At 36.2% G+C, this 10,445-nt stretch overlaps 1 protein-coding gene across 3 annotated transcripts in view; it reads right to left on the bottom strand.

Moving 5' to 3' along the window:
* Nucleotides 1-255: 255 nt before the first annotated feature.
* Nucleotides 256-10,445, bottom strand: part of HBS1L (HBS1 like translational GTPase) — a 91,675-nt gene continuing 81,485 nt past the window's right edge. For 2 of the 3 annotated variants that reach the window (XM_021937832.2, XM_021937833.2), the window contains 3 exons: nt 8,420-8,520; nt 5,515-5,659; nt 256-4,473 (listed from right to left, as the gene is read on the bottom strand). In XM_021937832.2, coding sequence (XP_021793524.1) covers nt 4,462-4,473; nt 5,515-5,659; nt 8,420-8,520 — 258 coding nt within the window. In that variant the 3' untranslated portion in view covers nt 256-4,461. The remainder of the gene's footprint in view (nt 4,474-5,514; nt 5,660-8,419; nt 8,521-10,445) is intronic. The other variant, XM_031667408.1, reaches the window with a different exon arrangement.

Genomic DNA, 10,445 nt, shown 5'->3' with positions numbered 1-10,445 from the left:
CACATGGTAGACATCCAACAGATCACAGTTATTTTTGTCTCCCCAGTACACCTGTGCCCTTTCTTCTTTAAATCTATGGTTTTATTTACAAAATAGGAATATTTTGTAGATGGCATATCATTAGCTTTGCAGTTTGAGTCTACATTTTAAAGATAAAAACCTATTTTCATTTATTGTAATGATCACAACCTTTGTCTTCATTTAATTTTCTTGTTTCCTTTCCATCTTTTGCTGTACAGACTTAGTTTCTTTGCCTTTTTTTTTTTTTGCATTGATATGAATAGTTTCACTAATTCCACTCGTGGTTACTGTAAACATTCTTAAAACTTTGTTTTATGGGATTATCAGAATAACAAAATAATGTAGTCCCTTTATGGACTATAAGTAATTTAATGCTTTTCTTTCCCTATTTCATATCCCCATATTTGGCACAATAATTTAATTCACTTACTTCATTATTTTGTTTTGCATTGTATTTTACATCTACATTTACACTATTAACTTACTTGTACATACTTAAATGGTTTCGGTGTGAAAAAGCAGCTTCTGACCTAGCATTCACACTATGTGGTGGTGTTCTCCTGCTGAACATTTCACAATTCTCAAATCTCTAACATCAGATGAGGTCACTGTAATCCGGATAAAATGAGATACTGTAATCATGCCTGAGCACAGACAAAAACAAAGTCACTGTGCAAACCATAAATAGCCAACCTCTTCTTGTGGCTAACATGGATGACTGTTGCTTCTTTCCTTTCCTCCCATCCACAACACAAAAATTAAGATACCCAATTGCAAAATCACTCCCACTTTCTGACAGCACTCACTCAATCCAGAAGAAACCCGTGCTTGCTTCAGCCCTCCTTAAAATTAGCTACATGTGCTCAAATTCTTAGCAAGCCCCTCCTTACACCTTCCCACTGAGAAGCACCTATAGACCCCAGTGGTGTGCAGTCTCTCTTGCTGCAGCAAGCATCAATAAAAACTGATTTTGATTACAATTATGCCCTGGTGATCTTTGATGACATCAACAAATGATGAGCATCAACAGACGTTTGCTGCAGAATTTTCTACCATCACCTACTCCCCAGTCGTAAAGTTTCGAATTATCTCTCTATGATATCCTGTCCCCTGGTTGGACTATCAGCCCTATTAAGACTCAAGCCGGACAGCTTTCTCTTGTGCCTGGAATATGGCAGGCTCATAATTAGTGAGGAAAGGATGAATGTTTTTCTCTTACGCATTTCTATAAATATTTTAGAGGGAAATTAGAAGACGATTAAGTAGTTTGTACTGGGCCTACTTGTCTTGATTTTTTGGAAACTGTATAATTTTGACTAATTTCTGCACATCAGGATCTGTAATTGTTATTTTTATATCAATAAAAAATACCTCTAATAATTCTATTGAAAAAATTGATTACATAATAAAATGAAAATAACTTGGCTAATGCTCACAACTATGTAAAAAAATGCATTGGAGAGACACAAAAGAAATACATGAAAACATTGGCAGCAGTTACCTTTAGGTGATAGAACTGTGGGTTAATTTTATTCTTCTCTGTATTTTCCAAATTTTCTGAAGTCACTATGATTGCATTTTAACAACGGTTAAAGTATTGATTTCCATACTCACAGGAGAAAAAACAGCTATGCCTAGAAACTGGTCTCTAAAACATTTCTCACAGTAGAGAGGTTCAAATGTCATGAATGTGTGAATACTACTAACAAGTCAAAACACGGTTCTGTAATGTGTTCAAGCCACATTATCCTAGAGGTTAACTGCTCAGTAGAATCTCACAAAGAGTCAAAGTCAGAGGACAAAGCCATTAGTGTGAAGAAACAGTAAAATCATAAAAAAGAAGAGTCAGGACAAGAAATACCTGAAGCAAAATGACACAAAATGGATGTACTATAAATTATGGATGAAGGTAACAGGGTGAGGAAATCAGAGCATAAACAAGCTTGGGCGTGCCTGCTCTACCTCTTTGTCACTTAATTAACTCCAGTCTTCCACTACCAACAGTGTTCTCACACAGTGAATCCTTGAAATAATATCACCACTCCCTTCAACCACAATCAATCATCAATAAAATGCAAAAAAAAAAAAAAAGATTGTACTTAAATACTATTGGAGAAGGAATGAATAAATGCATTAATTTCTACTACTACTATTTGTTTATGCTAAATTGTAAACTAAAATTCTTAATTCGATCATGGTCTTATATAATATACAGAGTGGATGGTTTCTTGTTTTTACTCCCCCTACCTTAAACCTCAATCCATTTCCCCTTCCTAACAGCACCCTGAATTTCCAATCTTCCCACAACTGTTAGCTATATGCTTTGTGTGATACTTACTTCACACTCAAACACAGGATATCCTAGGGAATTATTAATAAATAAAATTCAATCAGAGTCAATGATGAGATGTTTCTAGGATTTCTGGAAAATATATGCTCTTTTAGTCTGTCCTTGCCCTGGATGGAAGATCTGAGGATGTAAGTGTGGAATTATCACATCCTGTCAAGAACCTGGCATTACAGGAGAGGTTTTTTATTTGTTGAAGACAAGGTCTTGCTTTGCTGCCCAGGCTGGACTGCAGTGATGCAATCATGGCTCACTGCAGCTTTGACCTCCTGGGCTCAAGTGATCTTCCCACCCAAGCCTGCTGAGTAGCTGGGACTACAGGCATGTGGCACCACACCCAGCTGATCTGTTGTTAAATTTTTTCTGTAGCGACAAGGTCTCACTATATTGCCTCAGCTGGTCTCAAACTCCTGGGCTCAAGCTATCCTCCCGACCCAGCCTCCCAAAGTGTTTTGATTACAGGTGTGAGCCACCGTGCCCGGCTAAGAGTTCTGTATAGAGTTTGAGGGCAAAACCAGCACTAAGGAAGGCAGAGTAGAGATGAGTCCTTGCTAACATTGGGTGAGCTGCTCGATTTAAACTGAATCAAACCTAGAGTTACCTCTAATTTTCTCAGTTATGTCATTCAAAAATTTTTCTTTGCTGCTTAAGTCACTTGAAGTTAGATTTCTGTCACATGTATCTGTTAAATTCCTGATTAATATTAATATATAAATAAAAGTTTCTTAACTCAGTGAATTTACTCTGAAGTGACAACTACACATGTATTTTGGTAAAGAAACATACCAAGTGTGTTCACTTGGTAATCATCCACTAAGCAGCACATGTATAATCTGCCTACTTTACCATATGGATGTTATTGCTTATGTTCAAAATGTCAGGTTCATGAAAAGGAGCGGGGAAAAGAAATGCTGTTGTATATGTTAAGCCATCAATATACAAATCACACTGCTTTCTAATTAAAAAAAAAAAAGAAAAAAAAAGGCTTATCATAAATAGTCTATTAGATCAGAGTTCCAGGTTCAGCTGAGGTCAAAATCTACTCTAAAGCTCCTTGCACCCAGGAGGCACCTCAACGAATACCTGTTTTTAAATAAGTAAACTTTGGGGTTTGTTGTTGAAACCTTAAAGAAAAATATGACTCTTACTTACTCACAGGGGACTTATAATTTATAAGGCAAGCAAGATAAAGACAGGGCCATCATAGGTGTAATTCTAAAAGTGAGAATAGGAAAAGCAAGTTATGGTTAAAAAAATGGATGAGATGAAATTGGATCTGCCATTAGGATAAAAAATAATTCATGTGACAGAGCTAGGAAACTCTTAGGTGGAAAAGATCCCACAAAACCCCTAAATCATATTTAATGTTAGTGGCAGAGAATCTCATAAATGTCTAGAGAATCTCATAAATGTCTGAAGAACAAAACACAGTTTGTATTATGCTCAAACTAAGGCATTTTATTAGCTGGCTTTACAACTTAAATAATATCTTGGCTTTCAAAGGAACAGCTTCCACTAATTCCAAACTAAACTTTAACAAGTTTACTTGTTTGGGGAGGGACATTCTTATGGTCACCACAAAATACCTTTATTATAACCTTCCCCAAATCTTTTCTTAGCGTTAACTGGAAAAAAAAAAAAAAAAAAAAAAAAAAAGCTTAGGTCAAATATCAATTGCCTGAAAAACCCAATTAAGTTACTTTTCCTTAAAACATGTGCAGTATAATTGAATCAAAAGAGAAAACTGCAAATACATTGTGCTTTGGCCAGAAGTAGAGTTCATTTCATGATGATTCAGTATCTTCGGATACTATTTTTGACACTTGCCATAAATCTCAGCGAAGTAAATCCATTTACTAACATTTCAAAGGGAAAGTTGTTTTTAACATTAGCCTTTCTTTGCCAGCTGGCAACTTATAATTTTTACAGAGGTGATTATTAATACTTCTTTGCAGCTAATTTTAGCTTTAATTTTTCCTCTCATCCAAAAAAATATCAATTGCACATTGTTCCTTTGACTTAATGACTGGATTCTTTGAAACAGAGGTTAGCTATTTCACTGTATCCGGAAACACGGCAGAAATTCTGACCCATCATTCTTTTATCTGTTAAAGCAAAAAAAAAAGACATTTGCTATCATTTAATCAATCACATTATAAGAACAACAACGGGAAAATTACAGTGAAAGAATTATTATATCAAGATAAAATCTTTTTCTTTGTTCTGCAACTTTCTTCCTTTCCTAGTCATGCTATTTCTGCAATTTACTATACTCTCTCCATTATTCTCCACAAACAACTCTATCTTATTTTCAGAATGCTCTTTTAGAAAGAATTCCTTGATAGATTAAATGTGATGTTGATGACATCAGCTACCATATTGGATGCTTCGTATGTGCCGACTGCTGTGCTGAGTTCTTTGCACGTTATCATTTCATTTCACAACAACTCTAGGAGGTAGATTCTATTATCCTATTTTTATACTGAAGGAGGTAAATTGAAGAAGAAATGCATTTATGCTGCTAAAAGTTGGTGTAGCAAGAACACAAACGGGCAGTGTAACTCTGAAAGCTGTTTTCTTCACCTCCACCCCACACCGCCTTCCATATGCATTTTACTTAAATGATGTATATAGAGTTTCTTGGTGCTTTAGCAATTTAAAAGAAAGACCTTTCATAATACGTGTAACTCACTTTGGATGCAATTTAAAGAGTGTGTTATATCCAATTAAATGAACTAGTTTTAGGCAGAAAACAATCATGTGGAGTAATGAAGTACCCTTTAAAATACAATATTCATAAGATTCATATTAATTATGATAATGTAGAAGAAATTAAATCACTGAAATTTTCTGGTTCATTTCTGGCTATTTTCTCCAGCAATTAGAATTTAATATAAACTCTAATTTTTTATTCTAATAGCATAACTGTGTTTCCTTTAAGCCATAAAATCTCATTGAAGATTTTACCAATCTTCCAAATATAACTCTATCCCTTAAAGGACCACTACAACCTAAAATGCGTAAGGCCTCTCCTCATCAATGCTTCTTCTTTCATTCCCTCAATGCTTTCTTTTCATTCCTAAAAGGTAAAAAGGAAAAGGCATCATAACTATGGATATATAATGAGTCACTTTAAAATAAAATACCTCAGTGACAACACCAGCAGCTATTGTAGATCCACCGTAACGTAGCATGAACCTCCCCAGCTCTTTAAAGTCTTTATACAGCTCAAGAGCTATTGGTCTTTGTGTCTGCAGCTCTACCAATGCATTCTGGCCTTTAGTCAAAAACCTATTCAGACAAAAAAAAGAACAAATGAATATATGATAGACATGAATAAACGTAATAATGATAACCTGAAAAACAAATATTTCACATTTAACCAACATATCAACTGTGTCTTTCAAAACCAAGAAAAATATTTTTTGAATAAAAATATATGTCTTTGGACTTTCTGCTTTAGTTGAAAGAAATGAGGAGTAATTCTAGATTTAAGAAACATTAGGTAGTTCATTTTTACCAGTCTTCCAAATATAACTCTATCCCTTACAGGACCACCATAGCCTAAAATGCTTAGGGCCCCTCCTCATGAAAGAAATGCTTTTTCTTCCATTCCCTCAAGAAAGTGAGTTCAATTATCTAATAAAGAAAATTATACTAAGGCTTATTTCTATGAAAAAAGTATTTGCAAAGCGGAATATAATGCCCTATGTCTTTCCTAGTAAAACTGTAATTTGGGGAATGTGTATTAGGAAGTTATCTGTAAAGAGGACAATCAATCAAGCAATCTCTCTGTTTCCCCACACAGGAATAATAGTTCCTTAGCAGAGTTCAGGACAAAAATCACATAAGTAGCTTTTCCACAATATGATACTTGTAAAATATGAAGGAAGACTGGGCATGGATCAGACTGTAAATGGTTTCATAAAAATAAGTAAACAAAAAATCTCTAGGGTAGGTCCTGCTCAGACTTAGTGAGAGAGGCAGAACCTAAAAAGGGACATTTTGGAATTGTTTTCTAATTTAATTTTGATGTACTCTAGAAGTATAGTGGACAGAAATCATAAACTCTCCTTTTGAAAGATTAGTTCAGGGGCAGACAGACTAAAAGAAGATTCTAAAAAAATACACCAAAAATTCCAAATATCGGTTTCGGACAATTTCAGGCTTAAGCTCATTCCTTAGGAAGGAGAGCATCTAATACATACATGGCTTGTTCCTAATTTAGTTTCTAAAATATTAAATTCCATACTGCATAATCAAGAGCCTACAACGTACCTGAACAGGAATGAAAGGGAAAAGCCAAACAGCTGTGCAAAATAAAAGGATAAAGCTACAAATAAGGTGACAGGGAACACAAACATGAGAATATATGTTAAACTCTACCATCATTGAGCTAGGATTTTGTAGCAGAAGCATGGAGGGGAAGACTCAGGATTATATATGATGAGCCAATTTCAGACTGAAAATTCTGTATCAATTGTCTGGGTCAAACAACCTGGCTCCTGAACAAAAGAATGTAAGTTATGTAAACCAACTGACTAGGTTAGAATCCTGCCTCTATCACTTGAGCTTTGTGTCACTTGCTAGATGCTTCACAGGACTGCTAAGAATATACATCATGTGAAAGCATTCACAATACAACCTAAAAAATAGTGGTCCTCAAGAAATGTTAGTCGTATAGTTATATCGTGTTTCTCAGAACATTACGGCAAACACTCATGCCAGAAGCTAAAGACTCAGGTTAAATATAAAGATCTACCTTTAGAAGAGAGGTAAAGTAGCCCTTCCTCCTAACAGTGAAACAGGCAAGGGTTTAGAGCAATGTAAGATTTCCTCTTCCACTTGCAGTCAGCCTATTAACCCACTACCCACGTTTGGCCTCTTCTGCAGGTATAAAAGATGAGGAACACCAAGGACAGAAAAAAGGGGACTTGGGATGTTATTGGAAAAGACGTTGGAAGGGAAACCCCAAAGCTAAAGCAGCCAAACCAAATTGCAATTAGCCTTAACTTGGATTAGGGTAAGAAATCTTTTTTTTCTTTTTTTTTCGGGGGGGATGGAGTTTCACTCTTTTGCCCAGGCTGAAGTGAAGTGGCGCGATCATCGCTCACTGCAACCTCCGCCCACCGGGTTCAAGGGATTCTCCTGCCTCAGACTCCTGAGTAGCTGGGATTACAGTTGTGAGCCACCACACACAACTAATTTTTGTATTTTTAGTATAGACAGGGTTTCATCATGTTGGCCAAGCTGGTCTCAAACTCTAGACCTCAGGTGATCCGCCTGCCTCTGCCTCCCAAAGTGCTAGGATTACAGGCATGAGCCACCATGCCCGGCCAAGAAATCTATTTTGTAACATTCATCTCTAGTCTTGTATTTTGTTTTTATTTACATACTTAGTTTATGAGGAAGTACTTAAAAAATCCCAATCTTGTCCTAGCCAAAGGGAAAGTGTCACACCTAGGCCTGGACATTAATGCTAATCAGCAGGCCCAACAGGATGCTGATCACCTCAACTTAAGGTTCCACGTGGACTTTGAGCAAAAAAAACAAAACAAAAAAAAAAACTTTCCAGATGGGAAAAGAGCAGGCACTACAGAGTGTGTAGATTACTTTCTTCTTAGCTTAGCGTAGGGAATGATCTTATTAAGGAGGTGACAAGAAAGTTAAACACGCAGTAGAAATTTGGAACCAGTGTCTAGACATACTTTTTAAAACGTAGGTCTGGTTTTTGAAATGCCCTTATTTTCACATCATCAGTATCTATGGCTTGAAATGTACACACATATATAAGCTTATATTTACGTTTATTTATAATTCACATCCTCCACCACCACACATAATAGAAATTATATCTAGCATTCATATCTAAACAAAAGCTTAAATACTTGCTTGTTTTTATGTTTGTTTTAATCTAGTCCTTGAAAAAAATAATTTCTAGAACAATTAAAAATGGGTTTCACTTACCACAAAGAGAAATACTACACAAATGAGCTAATCTTTAAAAAAATTGGCTTAAATTGCTTATCATTTCTGTATTAAAACACTCACTTAGGCTTTTTCTTTGTGACTTCACCCGTGCTTTTGTTTAAGACACTAATCAATCGTTTAATAACGGCGGGTTCACTGACAGTTTGGTAGTGTAACAGCACCTAAAACAAAAAAAATTATAACACTAAAAATCTGCATAGTATCGCTGTCCTTTTCTTTTGGCACTTACACTTAATTATCTTCAATTCAGTGCTACTGCTTGGAGTCTTTCAGGATCTCCAGTTGCTTCCTCTAAGTTCCACCACTCTAATCAGGTGGTTACTTAACTTACTAAGGGGAAAAAAGTCATGAGAGGCATTTCAAATTTCTACCGCACCAATTGCTGTATCAACTTAGCTCAGTGCATAACCTGTCAGCTTTTTCCTCTGTACAGATGGAGGGTAACAACATCTTAGGGTTGTTGTAAAGATTAAGTAAGATAATTCGTCATTTAGAACAAATGTTTTTGTCATTTTTATTATTATAAGTAGTACGGAAAGAACCTGGGATTGAATCTCAACTCTTTCTCTTCTATCTGTCTGTACCTCAGTTTCCTCAAGTGTAAAATAAGTAGGCTTTTATAGTGTTATGACGAAAATTAAATAGGATCAGACACAGTGCCTGCCATGGTAGATGTTCAATGAATATGAATTGTCTCATACAAATTAGAGAGGGGGATAATACCATATTCACAGTAATTAATGAATTCATTGTTGAATAAGAATATTATAATAAATCAGAGGTAAAGAGGAAGGACAACAACATTTTTAACTACAGAGTACAAGCATTGTATGATACGATTTATAAGTTCTATTTAATTTATGCGGCAGCTGAGTAGGCCCTGAAGTCAGACAGATCTGGGTTCAAATCACCTCTAGTTGTGTGAACTTTGGGGCAAGTTCTTTTTTTTTGGAAGCAGAGTCTTGCTCTGTTGTCCAGGCAGGAGTGCAGTGGTGCAATCTCAGCTCACTGCAACTTCTACCTCCCAGGTTCAGGCAATTCTCCTACCTCAGCCCCTAGAGCAGCTGGGATTACAGGTGCACGACACCACACCCAGCTAGTTTTTGTACTTTTAGTACAGACGGGGTTTCACCATGTTGGCCAGCCTGGTCTCGAACTCCTGACCTCAGGTGATCTGCCTGTCTTGGCCTCCCAAAGTGCTGGGATTACAGGCATAACCCATTGTGCCTGGCCTGGCGCAATTTCTTTAACAATCTTCCACCCCTAAAATCCCCAGCCTCTGGTTCCTTATCACTGAAATGAGGAAAATCAGATAATGTTATTTTAAAGTGGTGCCTGGCACATGGCAAGCATTCAGTTAACTGATGGTCTTATATATTAGCTATTATTTCCATGTTTTATATGTAAGGAAAATTAAAATCAAAAAGGTTAAGCAATTTAACGTGGCCATGATGCTACGTGTAGAGCTGAATTTTAGGCTTATGTCAGTTGAAACTACAAATTGAAAGCTCTTCCCACTTGAGTTTACAAGGAGGCCTATAGAAATCATACAAATGGAACCTTTCGCTTCATGAAGATGAAGCTAAGGTTTGGATACACCCTAATCCAAACCAGAACATTGATTGACTATCCTCGCTCAAATAATAAGTGTGCAATAAGCATGAAGTGTGTAATATGTCTACAGTTTGGAGGTATTGGAAAGACCAATTCCCAGGACATATCAGAACTATCAAAGTTTCATTGGTTTATAAGGACCATTTAATGCTGTTTGTAGAAACACTGACACTTCTACTCTGGAATTTCCTAGCCAAAACAGTTTGCACATTCAGAAAACAGAAATGCAAGAGGGGCTGTAGATGCACAATCCTAGACTTTGGGAACTTTCCAAACCAACTCATTCAATTTAAAAAAAACAAAACAAAACAAAAAGGCACAGCTGAGCCTCCATTACTCCAAAAAGACAAAAGTGGTTTTATTTTTCAATGACACTTGAGGAGTCAGAACTAGAAAGATTCCAAAAGAATTAAAAACTGACTACTGGGGGTGAAAAACTTGCCACAACGCATGGTAAAGTGATGAGAAACAC

Source organism: Papio anubis, chromosome 6, assembly GCF_008728515.1.
Source record: "Papio anubis isolate 15944 chromosome 6, Panubis1.0, whole genome shotgun sequence".
Taxonomy (NCBI): Eukaryota; Metazoa; Chordata; class Mammalia; order Primates; family Cercopithecidae; genus Papio; species Papio anubis.
This window is presented reverse-complemented; position numbering and strand designations above follow the sequence as displayed.